A 20,303-nucleotide genomic window follows, 5' to 3' on the forward strand; every position below is an offset into this window, starting at 1 on the left:
CAATCATCCTAAACTCCCGGCTTTTAGTGTATCCAGGCTCTCAGATTCCCGCCAGTCCAAACTCCGGTTCCTGTTTATTGGTCGATCATGTCTATGGTGTTGAAGATGGCCCGGACGACTCCTTTCCACCACCACCGGCCATTCGTTCAACAATCTTGGCCTTTCCCTGCGCTCTCTTGATACGGTCGTCAAAGTCTTGAACCGCATCATCCGAGTTTTCAGTTGAGAGTGTGTCTGGCTCGACAAGAGCATATAGGGTGTTGACGTTCTTCTCCAGCCTTGCATTCCTCGGCAGTGGTGGTAACGTGCAGGCCGAGCTGGATTCATCCTTTGGAGGCATGCGGTTTGCCCAGACAACAGCCTTTCCTGCCAAGCGGCCGCTCTCAAGGAACTTTTCGAAACCCTTTTCCATGCCAAAGGACCGGCCTTCGATGCGGCCCGCTTTGATGCCGTCTTTGATGCCTAGTTGGTAGCCTTCTGAGTAGAAGCGCTCTTCGAGGTTGAGGACATCCTCGAAGGGATCGGATGTGTCGTTTCTTGTCTCCATGGTGATTAATGCTGAGCTGATGACTCTTGGGGTTGTGGATTTGTAAGTGAAGTGAGTGAGTTGAGTTGAGTTGAGTGAGGATGGCAGAATTTGCGCCACCGCCTGGCTAATGGCGGGGCATTTACTAACAATCGTCATTCACCACCTCACAATGAGAATACACACAAGATAACAGCAAGATGAAGACTCTCGATCTTAGGTTTGTCATGTTCAATGTTTGTCAATTTGAATGTTTTGATGCAAAAGCTACCCTCTATTGAAACCATCCGTGATCCAACGCCCTGCGCTCTATGCTCATGAATCCATCCGTCTATTGCATACCAAAGATCATGCCGCCGTTGGCACAGATGACCTGGCCAGTGATCCACGAACTCTCGGGACCAGTAAGCATGGAAACGACTCCAGCAATCTCCTCAGCCTCACCAGCACGGCCACCGGTCGTCTTAGCTTCCTCGACGATGGCGGGGTCGTCGACACCAGGACGCACAGCCATGAGGGGTGCGTTCTGGATGAAGGGCTTGATGAGCTGCTTGAACTCGTCCGAGTTGCGCGAGTACATCTCGGACCGGACGGGGCCGGGGTTGATGGCGTTGACGGTGCAGTTCTCGCTCAGCTCACGGGCCCAGGTTTTCGTCATGGCCTCGAGAGCAGCCTTGGTACCACCGTAGACGCTCTGTCCGACGAAACCCAAGCTGGAGCTCACGCTGCTGAGGTTGATAATGCGGCCGGAACGGTCGTTGGGGAGGTAAGGCTGAGCAGCCTGGACGAGCAGCAGAGGACCCATGACGTTGACGTTGAAACTGGTGGTGAAGTCCTGGGGCTTAATGTCGGGAATCTTGTCGTTGAGGGCGACTCCGGCGTTGTTGACGAGGATGTCGATGCGGAGAGGGCTGAAGGCCTCGGCGGCCTGCGAGACGAGGCTCGCAGGGCCGGTGGTGGTGCCGAGGTCGGCCTGGATGGGCACGGCCTTGATGGAGTGCTTGGAGGACAGCTCGGCGGCGAGGCTGGCTGTGGAAGCGGCAGAGTTGGCAGAGGTGTAGGCGAGGACGAGGTTTGCGCCGCGGGCGGCGAGGGCCTTGGAGATGGCCAGACCGATGCCTAGAAGTGGTCAGTCGTTAGTTAAGCATGGTGAGTTGTCAATTGGGTGTGCAAGTACCTCGGGAGGCGCCAGTGACGACGGCGAGCTTGCCAACAAGAGGGAGAGCCATTGTGACGATGTGTGAGATGGTGTTGAAGATTAGACACGCACGAGAGGAATTAAGTACAACCAAGTAACACCAGAAACCGTCTATTCAACAGACAGACAAACTACCAGGCGCATGCTCCATCTTTATACCTCCTCCCATGCCATGCCATCCTCCTCATGACGCCCCGCCGCCTCACTCTTGAGCGAAAGAAAGGACCCCGCGGCCATGAAAAAGCGAAGCGTAAAAAAGTCACCGGCAAAACAAACCCCCCCCACCTGCCACATTTCTCCTTGCGCGCCAATGACGATCTAGCACGAGATATCCTCTCCCGGACCCGGAATTGTCATCCCGTGGCTGGCTAGGTATCAGAGGTGCGGCTGCGTCCGGGAGAGGTAATTTCCTCTTTCGGGGTCAGGTGGTCACTTGCAGTTGTAAACGCGCTCCAGTGAAGCTGGGAGGTTTCAGTGGAGATGAGGTAGTGGGCGACCCGCTGTGGTGTAGTGCGTGTCGGTTGTTGTTATGGCGGGGTGTCGCCTATACTTCGGCGGGGTTGAATGCCGACCTCCGATAGAGGGAGGGGCACCGCAAAAATTGGACCCGCGGGCAATTGAGAGACAGAGGCCGGTTAATCAATCATTGAATCCATGAGGTGGGCCAAGCTCCGTTGAGCCTCATTCATCATTGAGCAGACGAACCCTTGTACACCGACAGATACGCCTAGACTCTCCTCCTCTACAGCCGCAGCCATGGATATCCGCGTCCTCACCAGTGCGGACCTCCCCCTCATCCAGCACGCCAACCTCGAGAACCTCCCCGAGAACTACTTCCTCAAGTACTACCTCTACCACGCCCTCTCGTGGCCCCAGCTCAGCTACGTCGCCGTCGACGTCTCGCGCCCCAAGAAGAACCCCTACGAGTACCCCAAGATCGTCGGATATGTCCTCGCAAAGATGGAGGAGGAGCCCACCGACGGCGTCCAGCACGGCCACATCACCAGCCTGAGCGTCATGCGGACACACCGACGGTTGGGTATTGCGGAGAAGCTGATGCGACAGAGCCGTACATATCCCTCCCTCTAAACAGATATTTACAAACCGCTGACTGCATCTAGAGCTCGCTATGGTCGAGACATTCCAGGCCAAGTACGTCTCCCTCCACGTCCGCGTGTCCAACGCCGCAGCCCGCCACCTCTACGAGGACACCCTTGGCTTCAAGAACGAAAAGACAGAGTCCAAGTACTACGCAGACGGCGAGGATGCCTTTTGCATGCGCCTCGACCTCGACGAAATCAAGGCCCAGGTCGACAAGGCCATCGAGGACGAGGCTGACGAGCACGACGACGAGGGTGATGCCGTGGGCGAGGTCGGCCGAGACCCCGAGGCAGACAAGAAGAAGAAGAAGATCAAGGTTGCTGTGGGGAGGGGACTTGGCGTTGGTGCGTTGGTGGAAAAGGACGAGTCGAAGCATTAAAGAGGGGGGGTGTATTGTACATATAGAGGGATAGACAAAAGTTGTGTGTGATCTAGGTGAAGCACAATGACGAACGGGGAAAAGAAGATTTGATGATATGATTTTCATGGTATCATTTACGCTCATGGGCGTTGTATACATTATATCGTAAGTTGGTAACTATCCTACACGGCATAGACGATTTAAAAAAGAAAATCCAGTCTGGCTCTGATATAACCTCCCATCCACATCAAGACTCAATATTCTGAGCCAGCTCTCGGGCATACGCCTCATCAGCCTCGAGTCTAACATTGTCCAACTTTTCCGTCAGCGCCTCAATCTCCTTCTGCAGCGCCCGACGCTCACCCTCGGTAACGTCCCTGCTCTCGAGGTCCTTTAGTTTAGCCTCTATCTCCGTCTCGAGCCCCGCGGCTGTCTTGTATTTTGCCGCGGAGGCGATGCCTGGCGGTGGGATGTCGCCATCTTGACTGGACTCTTCTGGCCAGGCCCCGGGAAACGGACCACCTCGGGAGTCAACTGACCGGTGACCACCAAAGATCCCACCGGGGCCTAGTGGTCCGTTAGGACCTAGGGGTCCATTTGCACCTAGAGGACCGTGAGGACCCAGAGGACCATTAGGACCTAGGGGACCGTTGGGGCCAAGGGGACCGTTGGGACCAAGTGGTCCGTTGCCGCCGAGGGGACCATCGTGACCCCATCCTCTTTGACCCCTGCCCCAAGGACCTGGACCTCCAAAGAAGCCACCCCGGCCTGGGCCTCCGTGACATCCACGACCGCCTCTTGATGGTCTACCCCAGGGTGAGCAAGCTGGGCCACCAAAAGGCGGCGGTACGCTGACTCCGGGGACAGCGGGCATGGGGGGCATATGAGGGACTGGTGGTGGACCGGCGTGACCTCTTCGGTGTTCCTTTTGGGCCCTCTTCATCTCTCTCTTCTGCTGCCTCCTCTCCCGCTTCTCTGCTCTTCTTCTCTTCTTGAGATCTCTCCTCCTTTCCCTGCGCTCTTTCTTCTGCTGCCGCTTTAGTGTGCGCCATTGCTGCGACAAAGCCTTGACCTGGGCCTTGAGCGCCTTGCGGTCGAGATTGGGGTCCACGGCGTTGGTCTTGGACGCCTTGAGTTCGGCTTTGAGCTGTTTCACGTCTGCCTTGGTGCGCATCTCCCCTGGGCGGGCTACCCATTCCTCGAGACGTGTGAGGTAGAGGGGGAGTTGTTGGTCCTTTACGTCGTCATAGTCTGGGAGAGAACCGATGGAGCCGGAGCTGTTGGAGGAGCAAGATGATGAGGATGAGGAGGACGAGGAAGACCGGGAGCGTGACTTGTGCTGCTCAGGCTGGCCAGGGTAGGGAGGAGTTCCATGGGCGTCGAAGCTACCAGGATGAAAATAGGGATGGCCATGTCCGAAAGGAGGCCCATCACCACGAGACCGCGTCCTTCCTCGCTGTCCCGGCGGACAGAAGCTACGACTCGGTTCCCCATGTCCAAAAGGCGGTCCCGGGTCTCGACCGTGCATGCGGATTCCGTTGCCGTCCATGACTAAGTTTCCGATGCGCAGGCCGTTGCTGTCAGCGACGATGCTGTCCTTCCACCTGATACTGTCGTTGCCGACCTTGAAACCGCCCCAAGATCCCATCCATCCGTTTCCCCATGCTGGTCTAGGTCCAGCCTGGTTTGATGGGCCGGCTTCTCGTTGACTAGAAGGGCCAGCTTCTGCTCCCGCTGAGGGTCCGTCGAAGGCTGTATCCCAGCCTCCGGGCATGTGAGGCTGCTCTTCAGCCTGAAGTTGCACTCTCACATTCCTAGGTGCAAAGAAGCCGTCGTTCCATTGCTGCACGGTTGCCTCAACTTCTGCCCGTTTGCGAACAGCGTCATTTGGATCAGCAGTCTGCTTTTCCGACTTGATGTCGGAATCTTCGTCAATTCCCTTGCCTTTTTCGCCGAGAATGGCCTCATTCGTCACGGAAGCATGGTCAGGGAGGAGATAGTTGACAAACGTCGCCCAATCTTGGTGCGTAATGTCGTAGAGAGGAGCCCAATCCAGCGGGTAGGGTAAATCTTCAGGAACTGAGCTGGGCTTGACTGCAACAGTGTACAGTCTGGGTGCAGGGCGAGGAGTAGAAACGGGAATGTCACGGCCTTCAAAGTAGAGGGCAGCGCTCGGCGAAGGAGGCACCTGGATGTGCTGCTGAGTAGGTGTGCTGGGGTTGGCGGTGTTTGGCGTGAGCGGAGGGGTAAAGATCACAGGGTCGGTGGTGGAGGTGGAGGATATCCGGGATGCGGCGTCATCGCCGGGATGAGCGGGGCCGGACACCGAGAGTGGCGATCGGGGCGGTCCAGAAGTGGTGGAGTAAATGTCGGTCTCTGAGTAAGGTGGTGGTGGAGCGTCGTCGTCGTGATCGACGGCGACCTGAGGATTAGAGGCCATGTTTGATGTCGATGATGGAGCTGCCATGATGCTGAGTGAGGTGTGGTGTGAAGGAGGGAGATTCTCTGCTGTTGCAGGGGCAGGCCAATGATATAAGAAGAGAAGTCGGGTCAGACGCTACCCGATATCCGTGGACGTTGAAATGGCTGCCTCGGGCGAGGTGGCATCATTGTTTGATTTAACCTTGAACATGGCGCCGCACCTTTTTCTTTAACCGCAGCTCGGATATCCGAGAGCATACACGAGATCCCTGACTGGTTTGGCCTGTTGGTCTGAGGCAGTTGCAGGGGTTACGCAAGTCGCATTCGCATCCCCCTCCAGTGAGTCCAGCCCTATGACTCCTCACTACAGGCCCCGGTCCAATCGCCGCTCGCTGCTGACGCGGCCGAGAGCCAGGCCGCCAACTAGCTGCCGGCTTGCCGAGGGGCGGTGATGAGTAAATCAGCCCTAGAGGATGCCTTGCCATGCTTGTTGGCCTCTATTTTGCGTATTGTCTTTCGTGGCATGTCGTGGTTCACTTATTTGATCTGTTAGTGGTCAAGGTTGTCTAAACCGTCTGGGGAGTTGGGGACGACGCTTCATCTCCCAACAATCGTCATGCTTCATTCCACGCCATCTTGTGCCCAAATTGACATATGGCAGGGTTGAAAAGACCCTGGCTGGTGTAGGTATCAAATCATCACATTCGAGGCACTCTCGATCACCTCGCTTCGTTCCATTTCACCCATTCACGCAACATCATGAACCTCGCTCAAACGCCGAGACATAGATCGCAATCAACTTTTTACACATTCTTCTTTTTCAACTGCACTGCACCCATCACCCGCTCCACAGGTGAAAGTCGACATCCTCCTGCTTGTAATGGTCCGCGATGAGGACCGACAGGTGGTCTCTTGAATGCGTGCCCCTGTCTTGATGTCAGCGCCTGTCATGAAAACAATCACTTCATGTGGAACTTACAGGTTGGTGATGTAGGTGTCGATGAGCTCGGGAGGCACCAGCTCAGTCACTGCTGTCCGAACCTCAACGCCGCTCACCATTGGTCCATCCGCAAAGTTGACAAAGCTGGCCGAGTCTCCCCACTCAATCAGCGACTCCTCGTTGAAGGGGTTCTCTGGGCTCAGCTTGTACACGCCGCTGAGAACAATCACGGCGTTGCCCTGCTCCTTGGCTGCTCGGGCCACTGCTGCAGCGCCTGCATCGGCGACAACACCACCGTTGGCAACAACAGCCCTTGCACCAAGAATCACCTTGTCTACCCGTGACATGTACGCCATGAGCCCTCCGTTCATGATGTTGATGACGGAAATTCCGGCAGATGTGAGCTTCTTTCTAAATGAAGCGTGCTGGACCTCAGATGTCTCTTTCCGGGGAGGCTCAGTGGCAATGAGGACTGTAAATCGACGCTTAAGAGCCGCGCGCAGGATAAAGCGTTCCACAGTTGGCGAAGGCTGGTGCACGAGGACGTAGTCTCCGGGGTGAATCTGAACTTCGGCCAGAGCCGCAATCTGGTCATCGACTTGACTGATCTCATCCTTAATCTCCTCAATACCGTCGATGACCTCAGATCTCAAAGCGTGAACCTGAGCAGTGGGGGCCTTCCATGAAGGTGTCGACGCTCCAGAGAGACCCAGGGGTGATCCCTGAATATTAGGGTCGGCATCGCTAGGCGACGAAACTGATAGAAGGTGGAAAAGGGTCTTGGGAACGTTGACGGAGCTGTAGGAGGACAAGGGCCCAGGTCGAGGAGGTGGAGGCTTGGCGCTGTTGGTGATGTAGTCGCCAGCCGAATCTTGCTTCGCGTATGTCGAGGGAGGCCACTGGTGGGCCAGAGCGTCTGGGTTCGGGACAGCGTCGGTCGGGGTCGCCTGAGCCTCGCTGGGGGTCTCGGAGGCTGCTTCGTTTCTATCCTCGGCGGCTTCGTCGCGGATAAGGCCTAGGACTCGCCGCACAATGTTGGCAATGACAAGTTCCTTGGGCTGGGCGTCGACAAGGCGGCGGCCGATCCTCGACACATTCTCGATGAGTCCGTCAACGTTGAACCATTTCGAGCGAGCGACGACCTGGAGAAGGATATGGGCGGTTGCAACGGCGCAGGGCTCGGAACCCTTAATCTGGCGTCGCTTGAGGAGTCTGATGTCGTTCGCAAATGTTTAGCAACGAATGGCACAATGGAATGCTGATATGGCTCACGAGACGAGGCTCTCGACCGAAGCCTCCAATGGCTGGCCCTTGAGAGACTTGAGATATTTCTCGAGATCAGGCGCAAAGCCCGTTGGGTGAGGGGCCATGTCGAGGAACGTCTGGAGTGTGTTGCAGCTAGCGCGAGCTGGGGATGTGGTGTGGGATGTCTGTTTCGCGGGGTGCACACAAGATGGAGGGGTATCGACGGCGAGGAAAGTCGTGAATCTCTTTAAGAACTGGCTAACCGTTTCAAGGCCTTAGATGATACTTGTCGAATTCTGAAGTACTAGATGTCGAATGCGGCGCTACTTCCGAGTCGAGACTGGGCGTTGTTGAACAGAGCAAAGCTGTGATGTGCAGCTTCAGAGGATGAGTGAGTCAATCAATCCCCCCACGGACCTTTTTTTGCGCAAGGCTGTCGGCCTCTGAGAAAAAGTGTGGGGCGCCTTCAGCCTTGTCACCCGGTGGGGTCCGCCCAAGGTGGTGGAAAGCCATGACGACAAAGAGACAGGGACATGGATGAGCATCTTAGGGTAAAGAAGGTCACCAGGGTTGAAGACAGTATCGGCAGGACCATGAGGAGATATGAGATAGAGGACACATTCTAGAGAGATATTGCATCTTGTATACTGCTATCATTGGGTGTCACCGCTCATATGAAACTGCTTTGATGACTTGTCATTGTCGCTAGCTCTGGATGAGTTGGCCACCTCAGGACTGACTGTCAACCTGAAGCATGATACACGAACCAGCAGTCATTCATGCTGAGTATGCCAAGAATGGACATGCTCGATAAGACCACCCAGTGAAAGGGTTTCAATTGCTAATGCCTCGCTTAGCACCATGTCTCCCGCCAATATCTGAGATTTCAACTGTTCACCATGAACCCTAGATTAGCGGGTTACCTGCTACCGAGGGCTGAGAGACTTGCGACCAGATCTCTAGGCCATGTGAAAAGTCAACGATGAGAGAAATAAAGACTTGGCCAGAGAAGAATAGCTTGTGATGCTATTTGCTTGGCACTTGTTGAATAATTTCGATAGCCAGTTATCCACTTGTATAACCTGCAGGATTTCTTCACCCGGCCCTCCAAACACACCAAAGTTCCCATGTGCCATTGAACCGATACGGTAAAACCTCCCGGCAACCTGCAGAATCTCATCAGACAACCTCTTTCGCACAGCGGCATCCTCGGGTAAGCAAGCTGTTTGCTTCGGTCTAGATGGGATGGGATGGGGGCTGATACGAAAACGAAGGAGGAATAGATCCACGCTGTGCGGAACTCACACACTGCGCTATTCCGTCCCAAAGAAGTAACTGCCCTCACCGGTCTCTGCATCGTCAAGGTCTTCCAATGACAGAGTGAAAGAGGGTCAGGCCAAGCTCGCAAACCCATGGCAGTTGGGGACGCCCCACTAGATGCTGCACTTACGTCGGGTTGCTGTCGAAACTCTTTGCTCGCAGTTAGATGCCCCACTAGACAAGAGAAAAAGAGGCCAGAAATCTACCATCACGGGGGCTTTGAGCAGGGGGAATCAAGGTCTTGGGTGAGAGACGTGAACGCTGAGCCGCGGCATCCAAGGAGGACCCGCCAAGCAGCAGGGGCCTCAGAATCTCGTAGCCTTGCTCCAGCGGGCATCGTCCACTAACGTTTGCTAAGGTCGCCTGGAATACCACCCCCCAGAACAACTAACAACTCTGGCCCCCCCAGCCCCCCAGCATCTCGGCACCTGAGTCCCAACACGTGAACCATTCCTCAACCATCATCCGTCGAACCACCTGCGCTCGATCTCTCACTCCCTTTGCATTTTGGGCTGCTCGTTCCTTTGATCGCTCTCATCTTCTCTCCTTTGCGCGCGCGGCCTTTGCCCCGACTTCTTCCCCTCTTCTCTTGATCCGATCCGATCTTGTTCTCTTCTCCTCCGGCCCCGAAGTGGCCTCCCTTATTCTTCTAGTCCCCCCAACGTCAAGTCAACTCTTCCCCCTTCCACCCCCCGCCGCCCTACCCGTTGATAGCCTGTCCTGGCCCTTTACTTTGCGATTTCCGATTTCCGCGAAGCCAGACGGTACTTGCTGCCAGTTAGCGCTGCTTTTTTTCTGGCTGCTAGTCCACCAACAAGGTTCCAGAGCTCTCTTCGGCTCAACGCCACAAATCCAACAAGCTAAAGGTCCCCGTCCCGTCACTGCTCTCTTGGCTCCTTACCATTACCATACCTGGGCCTGGGCGTAACCTTGAGACTTTCCATTCATCAGTGCCTCTGCGCCAGTGTCTCACTGTACGGATACCAAGTGTCACCATTTGCGCTACCAGCAGCCACTGTACCGGACTGGACTGTATCTGCCCTCCCATCGCCAACGTCCTTGCGGCTTGTCTGTCTTCTTTATCCTCCTTTTGCTCCCTTCCCGTGTATGGCATTCACCTGGCAGAATTGACCACAATCGCGGAACTGCCCTGCGCCCCTTGGGCTTTTGCCGTCGTCGCCCTTTTTCGCCTTCGCCTTTCGCATTCGATGCCTTCTTGACACTCGTTTTTCTCTTCATTTGCCGTCCGAGAGCGAACGAGCTCTTCTTTTTTCGACATTGACTCGTCTGCGCTGCGCATCCATCTTACCCCCCGACGACCCGCCGATTTCTCCAACTCACTTCTCGCATCCATCCCTCGCCTTGTCTCGCCCCCTTCTCTCGACTCCTCTCGGACGACCCATCATTACCCCATGGACTGTTTTAGCTCGTGAGGATGAACTCTTTGAACATCATCACGGCCCGCGTGTCGCCTCCCCCGAGCCCGAGCCAAACGCGATCCAATAGTATAAGCTCCATTGGCATCGGCATTGCCTCCGAAGACGATCCTTCCCACGCCCAATCCGACGATAGACCATCTGGGCACGACGTCGACCCCTTCACCCAAGATACATTTGACGAATCGCGGTTCAACACGGAAAAGTCTTATGCCAGCGAGGCCACGCCCCTATTGGGAGATTCCGGCGAAGTCAGCAAGCGAAGCTCCTGGTGGCACTCAATTCCTCGACGACTGGCCTCCAGCATCATCGGATCTATCCGATGGGTTCTTGCGACCTTGGCCTCCCCAGGTGTATATCTCATCGCCTGCTTCTACGACGAGGATGGTAATTTTGCGCCTTGGACTCAATTCGGAAAGTTATTTGGATTTCATAGAGGACATCGACATAAAAAAGATATGGATGAGACCGAGATTCATTCTGAAAAGGAGGAGCATGGACGGACTACAGGATTTAGAAGGCTAGCACCGCGGCCCAGACCAGTATCAGGATCTTCAACAACATCATCAGGACTCTCATCGGAATCGGAATCGGATGGATCACGATCAGGCAGCCTTGGACGGCACGCGCGGTCCAAATCACTGCAACCCGCAGAGGAGGGCAACCCCCGGAAATCTATTCGAATCAAGCTCAACAGTGACGAGGCGCTCAGGCAACGGAAGCATAGGAAAACGCAGTCAGCCGTCGCGCGCACCAAGGCAAGCGACTTGGGCAGCGGCGACCTCTCGTCGCACCTCAAGTCGCCTACCTCTCCCATCGCAGCTCTCACCAAGTACCCCAGGACGCCGGCACCTCCTCGACCTCTCATTCCTCGGCGGCAGCCTTCATATCTCAACATCGAAGTGCCAGCGAAGCAGCAGAAGACGCTGATTCTAGACCTGGACGAGACACTGATTCACAGCATGTCCAAAGGAGGCAGGATGAGCACAGGACACATGGTCGAGGTTCGCCTGAACACGACATACGTGGGGGTTGGTGGACAGACATCGATCGGTCCGCAGCACCCGATACTATACTGGGTCAACAAGCGACCATACTGCGACGAGTTCCTACGCCGGGTGTGCAAGTGGTACAACCTGGTAGTGTTTACGGCGTCGGTTCAGGAGTACGCAGATCCAGTGATCGACTGGCTGGAGACGGAGAGGAAATTCTTCTCAGCGAGGTACTACCGCCAGCACTGCACCTTCAGGCAAGGAGCGTTCATCAAGGACCTGAGCTCGGTTGAGTCTGACCTGAGCAACGTGATGATCTTGGACAATAGTCCGTTGAGCTATCTGTTCCACCAAGGTGAGGAGACTCAAACTGGGGCTTATACAGAACAGAGAGCTAACTGAAGGACTAGACAATGCTATCCCGATCCAAGGCTGGATCAACGACCCGACAGATACAGACCTGATGCATCTGGTGCCTCTGCTGGAGGGACTGCAATATGTACATGATGTGAGAGCGCTGCTTGCGCTCCGAGGTGGCGAAGACGGACAGCACATGGCATGAAATATGGAAAGTTATTCAAAGATGGGAGTACACTAATGATGGGTTTGCGATTCAAGGTTTTAGGACGGAGTTGAGAGATGAGATGCGCCGCGTTGCGATGCGACAGAGCACGTGGGGGATTGAGAGGTGGCGGGGAGAGGGCTTGGTGTTAGACAAGGCCAAGGCCCCTGCCACCCTCAGTTGTACTGTACAGATAAAGCTTTACAAAGACGGATGGGAGTTTGTTTTTTGAGCTGCCATTTGCGGCATGAAGGTGTCTAGGTAGGTAGGTAGGTATGTATGTACCCAAGAGCGAGGGAATTATCCAGCGGCTCTCGAGGGAACCGAGTTAGCGTTTGAGCCAGGTTAATCTCACTGGCTTGTTTATCATGCCGAGTCTTGAGGGTGAAAATGACGGATGGTGATGATGTGCAGGGTGAGACATGAGCGTTTTTGGAGGTTAAATGACTGAAACGCCCTTGTCTGAAGGCGAGAGTTCCTGTTGGTTGACTCTTGGGTCAAGGGTGAGGCTGGAGAGTGTGTCTTGTGATGCAATTCAAAGACACCAAAAGCCACCTAGCACCGAGTCAAGATGGCATGAAAGAATCAGGGTCCATCCACAATGTCATGTCCAACTCGATCACCCGTCACTGCAACAAACACATGGAGTGTATGGGATATGCCGCCCTCGTCAAGGACAGGGTCCGGTGTTGTTCCCATGTGGCCGAGAACGCGGCCTCAAGTGAGACACTGTCAAATAGTATCGCCGAGTGACAGAATATGGACAAGACCAACATGGAATTCTATTCAGCTGGCAAGATGAAAGCAGACACGGGAAAACAAGCTTTTGAGTAAGGCATGGATGTTTGAACTTGGAAGACAAGAGCTGAGAGGTCAACAAGGTTGACAGCTCCCCGGCTGCTGCCGCACCCTCTTTCGGCAAACGATGGGATTGTTTCCGGCAAGGACCTTGGAAGAGTTAAGCCGAGGGAATGAATTGGGAAAAAATTGAAGTGGACAAAAATGACGCCGTGACACCATCATCACCCGCCCAAGAAGCTGGGTCCCGCTAAGAGTTGCCCATCCATCGCCAACCTCTCCCCCACTGCTCGATCTGAAAGTCGTCAACGTCAGGTACCAGGAGAAAGAAAGAGAAGCAGGAAAAGTTGGCAAGGGGAAATGAACTATGGAGAAATCCGGAGCATTTTCACCATTCGTCTCCATTTCTGTAGTTTACCCCGCAAAAAGGAGCAAAAAAGAGGAACGGAAACGGCCAGACTCAAGTGCATCTTCTTGTCTCACCAAATGGTGACATCATCACATCTGGTGACGACACAAGGGGAAACGGGCAAGCCACAGGCTCATGATGCGAAATGGGGGAAGGAGGATCGAGATCGGGGAGGGAGAGGAAAGTACAAATAGTGAGGGGAGATCCCTCTTCTTTTCTTGTATCTTTGTACTCGACTCAATTGAAGCCTTCTCAACACCAAGTATATACAAATCTCACACTTACTTGTACTACCTACTCTCACGAAAACAAAATGTCTCTTCACTACCTTCCCCCCGTCAAGCCCTCGGCCATCGCCCTCGGCACCGCCTTTAACCACGGCATCGAGCTCGCCGTCCTCGCCCCCATCTTTGGCCAGACCTACCAGCGCGCCAAGCTCTCCAACACCAAGGAGGAGTTTATCCGCTCCAAGGAGGCTTCCGGCGCCGCCCTCGCCTGGGGCTCCTCGCTCATCGGCTCCGCCCTGCAGAGTTATGGTGTCGGTGCTCTGATCAACGCTACCGGTACTCTTAGCTACAAGGGCGCTGCTTACCTTGGATCTCTCATCTTCTTTGCCACCTCTGCTCCTGGTGTATGTCTTCAACTGCCTACCATGAAACTTTAACTGACTTTTTGTAGTACATCTCTCAGATCTTTGTCGAGAAGCGACCTCTTGACACAGTCGGCGTCAGCCTGGCCACCAAGCTCATCGAGACTCTGGGTCTGTCCGTCTTCCTGACCTGGTGGGGAACCCGAACCAACCCCTTTGAGTAAAAGAAGGGAATAAATCATGAAATTGAGTTGATGGCGAAGGATGAATTTGATTATCCGATGGCCAGTGTGAGATAAGGAAGAGGAATCCATCATGTACCTACAGAAACGCCCGAAGAGGCAGTAATACAACAAGTAAACAATGCTCTTCCCTCTTGGTGTGAGATCATAGTCTGGAGCTTCACCATTGCGACCGTCTGTTCAAGGACCTATCAAATCATGTCATTTTTAAAGCTGTAAATACCTGAACGCCGCCAAAGCCCTTCATCCAGCCATCTTGGACTGGATCCTCTGGTATAATACATCCAGACTTGTTTCAAACAACAACCATTCCACAGAGTTTAAAGCTTTGCCATCCCCTCCTCTTCTAGCCTTCAACCTCAATACTTGGTTCCACCCTTGACCCAAAAGGCCTGCTTGCCGTACTCCTTCTGCACGTACTTGACGAGCGAAGCGTAGCTCTCGCCAAACGCCTCACCATCATCCTCACCATCCTTGTCGGCTGCCTTCTCCTTCTTCTTGCCGTCGGCCTTCTCCATGATCATCACCACCGACGTGGGGCGCTTCGTCTTGGCGGCGGCACCGAGCTCGGCTCGCGACGTGACAAAGATGAAGGGCACGTTGTGATCCTCGCACAGCACGGGGAGGTGGGAGATGACGTCCATGGGGGAGATGTCGCCGGCGATGATGACAACGCCGGGGAACGACGTGTAGCCGGGAGCCGAGGGGGGAGACTTTCGGAGCGTCTTGACGACTTCCTTGACACCGCGCTTGAGCGTGTTGTTCTTGGCCGCTGTGGGTGTCGTGTTAGCATTCAATCACCGACAGATAACCCCTTTACTCTTTCGCGTACCTTTTCGGATGGTCTTGTAGACCTTCTTCATGCCCTTCTCGTCCGCCACGGGCAAGGCGAACGGAACGACAGTGCGCTCAAGGGGCAGGTCGCCGGCCTTGTCCTCTTCGACATCAGAGTCGTCGGCGGCAGCCTTAGCGGCGACCTTAGGAGCGGACTCCTGGCCGATCTTCTCCTCGAGGGCGGCGGCGAGCTTCTCCTTCTTGTCCTTCTTGTCCTTCTTCTCCTTCTTGGACTTGGACACGCCGGACTCGTCGCTTCGCTTCTTGTCCTTCTTCTCCTTCTTGTCGGGCTTCTCGGCGGCCATGGCTGCGGATTGTGAGGTCTCGAGGAGCTCCGGGAAGGCTTCTTTTGTTTAGAGAGAAAAGAGATGGAGATCCGCGATCGTTGTCCGAGTCTTTGCGCAAAGTTTGCGTGTCAATTGGGGACGGTGGTCGCAGAAACGGTTCCGTGTCTTGTAGCCTCGACTGACCTAGAAATTTTTCTGCAAGCCCAACTTTTTTCTCGGTGAGGGAGCTACCGCGCGCTGAGTTTCGGCGATTCGTACTGCCGGTTCCGGATAGAATCACGTGACCCAAAATCAGTCGTTTTGGGCCAGTCCAATCAAGCGCTCGGCAATGTCTATTACCAGTGGATATGCTTAGAGTGCAGCAATGACAAGACTCTTGAATATGCCATCGAACTGATTTTTGACTTTACAATCATGATAGTTTATCAATTGAGTCAGAAAATATTGATAGCGACATATAAAATAGTGTGACAATCGTCTATTGCATCCACCGAGTCTAGGTATTGATGTACAATGAGGCCAGAGGACCCTCTCCAACACATCCGCTCTCGTTTTCCTTTCCAATCAGACACTTTACTCCTCCTCGTCAGCGTACTCGGCGCGACCAGCCTTGGAGTTGAGGTACTCGCTTCTGCAAAGGTTGTTAGTCTCGTCGTCCTTTATGCTTCCGGGTGGTGAACGCACCGGTGGACGGCCCAGTCCATGATGTAGTAACCGGCCAGCATGGGAGGGAGCCAGAAAAAGATCTGGCTCTTGGTTCGGCGGAAGGTGTTGAAGATGGCGGCGTGGGTGGCGCCGGCCCAGGGGTTCTGTCGGTTGGCGGACAGACCGTAGGTGACGATACCTCGCTGCTTCTCACCACCTGATGTCGAGTTAGTCTCTTGGTTCGTCCATGTTGCTGCCTCCGAATAGACGAGGCCAGTCCTCGAGTATGTTGATCTGATGTACGCATTGAACAATGGCAACATGTCGGCTCAATCGCAATCCCATTCCTGCGTCACCAATCCCTTCGTCCGTCGCGTCCATCGATCCAATTCGAATTCGTTCGCATCTCGTGAAAGTAGGCACTTACCGAAGTGGCCCCAGTTGCCCAGGTAGCTATAAAAAACCGTCAGCATAAATTTCCAGAGCGATTGGGACGTAGAGAGGGCGTTTGGTGTTGCTGTACTCCGGCATTCTCCAGGTGGAAAAGCCGCAACCCGGACAGCGTCACCAATTGGCCCCCCTCGGGATACACGTACTGTCCGTTGACGGGGTCAGCGTCGCCGCTTCGGAGGATCTGAGTCGGTCTCATTTTTTCGACGGTTTTGCAGTCTCAAAGAGTCTGGGTTGGAGGTTTGAGGGAGTGGATGAGGCGTGGTCGGACGGAAAAGGGCAGGATTTCTCGGGCTTGGATGGTTCAAAGAAAACGGGCAGGCTCCCCGTCAGCCGAGCTTTCCCGAAGAGGCTTAGCGCAAACCACCCACCTTTCTGAAGGGCGGATGTTGCCGGGTTTTTGCTAAGAGCTTCAAATCATCATCGCCGTCCGTCGAATCCGAAAAGCTTCACCAAGAGCTCGACCCCGCCAACTCTCGAGGCGATCTATATTCAAGCGAACTACGGGAAAGATTCACAATGGCGGGCGCTGCGAGAGCCCTCAACTGGATGTACCGCATGGCGGTGCCGGCCTCGGCCGCCTTCTTCATTGGCAGCCAGGCCATCTACGATGTCAAGGGTGGAACGCGGGCAGTCATCTTTGATCGAGTGAGCGGTGTCAAGGAGACTGTTATCAACGAGGGCACTCACTTCCTGGTCCCCTGGCTGCAGAAGAGCATCATCTTTGACGTGCGGACCAAGCCCAGGAATATCGCAACCACAACGGGCAGCAAGGATTTGCAGATGGTTAGCTTGACCCTGCGAGTGCTGCACCGGCCAAGCGTCAAGGCCCTCCCCAAGATCTACCAGGTAAGACTCTAGAGGAATCTCTGCTCTTGTACGGTTACTGACGCACCCCAAGAACCTCGGCATCGACTATGATGAGCGAGTCCTCCCCTCCATCGGAAACGAGGTCCTCAAGTCCATCGTCGCCCAGTTCGACGCCGCAGAGCTCATCACCCAGCGAGAGGCCGTCTCTGAGCGCATCCGCGCCGACCTGACCCGCCGCGCCGCCGAGTTCAACATTGCCCTGGAGGACGTGTCCATCACCCACATGACCTTCGGCCGCGAGTTCACAAAGGCCGTCGAGCAGAAGCAGATTGCCCAGCAGGACGCCGAGCGAGCACGCTTCATCGTTGAAAAGGCCGAGCAGGAGCGACAGGCCAACGTCATCCGCGCCGAGGGAGAGTCCGAGTCTGCCGACGCCATCAGCAAGGCCATTCAGAAGGCTGGTGATGGCCTCATCCAGATCCGAAAGATTGAGGCCAGCCGAGAGATTGCCGCCACTCTGTCGTCGAACCCCAACGTGGCGTACCTGCCTGGTGGAAAGCAGGGCGGTCAGTATCTTCTGTCGGTGGGCAAGGCTTGAGAAGTGAATGTATCATGTAAAGAAAGGGAAAGGAAATGATTGGGAACTCCCCGCTTATCGTTGGTAATGAATGGCTATTCATGAGCGCCGACTCTGTATTTTTAGAACGAGACAAGACGGGAATACCAACCCTATCTCGCAACGTGTATCGGCTGTGAAGTTTGAGACTCTTCATATTGTCTATGGTGTGAACATGGATGAAGGCACGTAGCCAACTGAAATTGAGATGCACTGTGAACTTGGCCCAAATTCTTCAACTGAACGCCGCGATATCCCAATATTATTACAGGACCTCATCAACCGGTGATGTAGCCAACTCGTCAAAGAACTATGCTAGATTGAGTCTCGATAAACTCTTCTGTCAATCCCTTGTCCCCTCCATTACCCTTTCCAGGAGGAGCCACAAACTCCCCATCGACCAATTTCCAACCATCCCTCTGCATGTCCATCCATAGGTTGCGGATTTTGAGGCGTACAAGATCACCCGCTGCTCTGGCGTCCTCGGCTGAGTCGTGACCCAGCATCTTTGGTCCTGTCTCCTGCTGGATCTTGCGGTTGAGGTGGACGTCCATGAGCATCTTTAGCCCGTACCGGTAGGGAAGGCCGGCCTTGTGGGGGTAAAGAAGCACCGTATCGATGATGGTTGGGTGCACGATGCGGACGGCGTTGAGGTCATTCTCTAAGCCGTGCCCAATAAGGGGCGTCTTGGGTGAGATCAGCGAGAATAGGAGATCTCGAGCAACTTCGGGGGACGAGACGACTTTGAGCTTCTTCTTCTTAGGTTTGATCTCGCCGTCTTCGCTAACGCTCTCGTCGCTGCTCTTGGCGGGCTTGGAGGTGTCGTCTGCGGACCACGGTTCGGCCTGGGCGAGGTCTTCTGGCCAGACACCAGAGTACCGCGAGTTGAGGTCGAGAATCTCTCCAAGAGGTCGGACCAGGACATCCAATAGTTCCTCTCCTGTCGGCCAAGATGTCGCTGTCAGTCGAATCAGCTCCATGCCGTAGACCGTGTATCCCATCTCGCAGTCAAAAGCCACAGCTCTATCCGTCGGTGCGAATGGGTTCTCGGGCGTCTCTGCAAAGTTGAGTAAAGATGCAAGCCTCTTGGGATCCGACGTCTTAAAGACGTGGTGATCACGAGTAAAGCAGCCAACAGAGTCTCCCACCTCCTGGCCACAGCACTGGTACCGCTTGGGCTGCCTGGTCTTGTCGCCCGGGGTTTTGGGTGCAATATACGTCTTGCCCCAGTGAAAGGTGCATGTTCCGCCTGATGTGAGGGCACCGTCTTCTTCGCGTCTCCCTGGGAAAACCTGGAAACGCTGCTGGCAGCGGTCGCACTTCTCCCACCCCTTGGCCGCCTCGACACCTTGCCTCGCCCTCTCGATGGCCTCCTCTGTAGGAATAACAGGGACATATCCGTGCTCTGCCAACTTTTCGATCGACGTCAATAGCTGCTTGGTGAGCTCAACCTCTTGAGCTGGTGTTAGACCTGTCTTGATCTCTTTTGGCACGTCGGAAGCGTCCTTGCCCTCAGCCTCGAGCGCGGCCTTCTTCCTCTCATCCTCCCGCTCTGTCTTCCACTGGTCGACATTCATGCGCTTGTACTGCATGACCTTGTTTTTCATGACGTTTGAGTAGACTGCTGCCTTGTGGACGGCGAGGTGCTCCTCCTCGTCCAGGGCTCGAACGATAAGGTCCTGATCGGACAAGGCAAGGTCAGTTTTGCCGTCTTTGTTCTTTTTCTTGAGCTCTGTGTTTAGCCGGGTGAACTCTTGATGAAGCATCCGGACAAGCCTCAGACGGATATCATGGCCGGCTGGAGAGCTTTTAAGAAGCCTGGGGTTCAGTGATTCAGCCTTCTTGGCTTTGACAAGCGCAGGCTTCTGCGCTGGCGATGGGCGTGATTGACTGATGGGCCTGGAGCCTGGCTGGGCCAATGATCTGGACAAGGCCCTTGGAGTCTCATCTTGGGCTTTGTTCGATGTTGGAAGTTTTCGCTTCAAAGTTGGAGGCGACACTGGACGGTCGGCGCTCCTGACCTTGTTGGCTGTTGGTTTGGGCTGGGTGGCCAACGCATCGGCTGACCCTACACGGGATGTTCCAGAAGAAGCTTGGCTGGAATTTTGAGATATCCTAGGTGAGTCCGCAGGGTCTGCTCTCATGCGCTTTCGTGGAACCTCTTGGTTGGCTGATGTGGTCTCCTTGATTTGTGGTCCATTGTTCCCAGCTCCAGCAGCTGACACTGCTGGGGCGGCAGGCTGATCATTCTCATGGCCAAAGATGCAATGAAAGGCTGTGCACTTGTTGCCAGCTGGACAAGGGATGTGCTTGAGAGACAAGCTCATGACGACGGCACTAAGGACGCGACGTTGGCGATTGGTGAAAGATTCCTGGGCCGGTGCATGCGAAAAAGAGTTGGATCAGAGATGATGCAGCTAGTTCTTGTGAGTTGCAGATAGCAAGTGTAAGAAAGCTCTCTCTGAGCGTTGAAATAAGGGTCAAGTTGTCAAGCTTGGCTGAGGACACAAAGGGGAGCTTT

At 54.8% G+C, this 20,303-nt stretch overlaps 10 protein-coding genes across 10 annotated transcripts; 4 read left to right on the forward strand and 6 right to left on the reverse strand.

The window, feature by feature from the left end:
• Positions 1–91: 91 nt before the first annotated feature.
• NECHADRAFT_80618 (uncharacterized protein) lies at positions 92–1,755 on the reverse strand (the record flags this gene model as incomplete). Its single annotated transcript, XM_003051244.1, has 4 exons — positions 92–671; positions 713–800; positions 869–1,645; positions 1,704–1,755. 4 exons carry the CDS (start codon positions 1,753–1,755, stop codon positions 92–94), a joined length of 1,497 nt encoding a protein of 498 aa, XP_003051290.1.
• Positions 1,756–2,480: 725 nt separating this feature from the next.
• NECHADRAFT_41626 (uncharacterized protein) lies at positions 2,481–3,204 on the forward strand (the record flags this gene model as incomplete). The annotated part of the gene is made up of 2 exons (XM_003050857.1): positions 2,481–2,793; positions 2,846–3,204. 2 exons carry the CDS (start codon positions 2,481–2,483, stop codon positions 3,202–3,204), a joined length of 672 nt encoding a protein of 223 aa, XP_003050903.1.
• Positions 3,205–3,433: 229 nt separating this feature from the next.
• Positions 3,434–5,626, reverse strand: NECHADRAFT_100637 (uncharacterized protein; the record flags this gene model as incomplete). The annotated part of the gene is made up of 1 exon (XM_003051245.1): positions 3,434–5,626. One exon carries the CDS (start codon positions 5,624–5,626, stop codon positions 3,434–3,436), a length of 2,193 nt encoding a protein of 730 aa, XP_003051291.1.
• An 819-nt stretch (positions 5,627–6,445) lies between these two features.
• On the reverse strand, positions 6,446–7,917 carry NECHADRAFT_80621 (uncharacterized protein; the record flags this gene model as incomplete). Its single annotated transcript, XM_003051246.1, has 3 exons — positions 6,446–6,533; positions 6,587–7,759; positions 7,820–7,917. The coding sequence occupies 3 exons, from the start codon at positions 7,915–7,917 to the stop codon at positions 6,446–6,448; spliced, it is 1,359 nt and encodes a 452-aa protein (XP_003051292.1).
• Positions 7,918–10,541: 2,624 nt separating this feature from the next.
• Positions 10,542–12,470, forward strand: NECHADRAFT_61347 (uncharacterized protein). The gene is made up of 2 exons (XM_003050858.1): positions 10,542–11,895; positions 11,951–12,470. Exons 1-2 carry the CDS (start codon positions 10,548–10,550, stop codon positions 12,100–12,102), a joined length of 1,500 nt encoding a protein of 499 aa, XP_003050904.1. The 5' UTR covers positions 10,542–10,547; the 3' UTR covers positions 12,103–12,470.
• A 1,075-nt stretch (positions 12,471–13,545) lies between these two features.
• NECHADRAFT_61350 (uncharacterized protein) lies at positions 13,546–14,312 on the forward strand. The gene is made up of 2 exons (XM_003050859.1): positions 13,546–13,940; positions 13,988–14,312. Exons 1-2 carry the CDS (start codon positions 13,623–13,625, stop codon positions 14,120–14,122), a joined length of 453 nt encoding a protein of 150 aa, XP_003050905.1. The 5' UTR covers positions 13,546–13,622; the 3' UTR covers positions 14,123–14,312.
• Positions 14,313–14,628: 316 nt separating this feature from the next.
• NECHADRAFT_9395 (uncharacterized protein) lies at positions 14,629–15,042 on the reverse strand (the record flags this gene model as incomplete). The annotated part of the gene is made up of 2 exons (XM_003051247.1): positions 14,629–14,912; positions 14,973–15,042. Coding segments are annotated over 2 exons (354 nt in total), but the record flags the coding sequence as incomplete, so codon positions are not given.
• A 683-nt stretch (positions 15,043–15,725) lies between these two features.
• Positions 15,726–16,617, reverse strand: NECHADRAFT_73715 (uncharacterized protein). The gene is made up of 4 exons (XM_003051248.1): positions 16,503–16,617; positions 16,334–16,359; positions 15,946–16,123; positions 15,726–15,892 (listed from the first exon to the last, which is right to left on the reverse strand). The coding sequence occupies exons 1-4, from the start codon at positions 16,553–16,555 to the stop codon at positions 15,835–15,837; spliced, it is 315 nt and encodes a 104-aa protein (XP_003051294.1). The 5' UTR covers positions 16,556–16,617; the 3' UTR covers positions 15,726–15,834.
• A 158-nt stretch (positions 16,618–16,775) lies between these two features.
• Positions 16,776–17,904, forward strand: NECHADRAFT_69608 (uncharacterized protein). Its single transcript, XM_003050860.1, has 2 exons — positions 16,776–17,205; positions 17,258–17,904. Exons 1-2 carry the CDS (start codon positions 16,876–16,878, stop codon positions 17,762–17,764), a joined length of 837 nt encoding a protein of 278 aa, XP_003050906.1. The 5' UTR covers positions 16,776–16,875; the 3' UTR covers positions 17,765–17,904.
• A 180-nt stretch (positions 17,905–18,084) lies between these two features.
• NECHADRAFT_93769 (uncharacterized protein) lies at positions 18,085–20,109 on the reverse strand (the record flags this gene model as incomplete). The annotated part of the gene is made up of 2 exons (XM_003051249.1): positions 18,085–19,798; positions 19,850–20,109. The coding sequence occupies 2 exons, from the start codon at positions 20,107–20,109 to the stop codon at positions 18,085–18,087; spliced, it is 1,974 nt and encodes a 657-aa protein (XP_003051295.1).
• Between the last annotated feature and the right edge of the window lie 194 nt (positions 20,110–20,303).

This window comes from Fusarium vanettenii, assembly GCF_000151355.1.
Source record: "Fusarium vanettenii 77-13-4 chromosome 5 genomic scaffold NECHAsca_5_chr5_3_0, whole genome shotgun sequence".
In the NCBI taxonomy this organism is placed as follows: domain Eukaryota; kingdom Fungi; phylum Ascomycota; class Sordariomycetes; order Hypocreales; family Nectriaceae; genus Fusarium; species Fusarium vanettenii.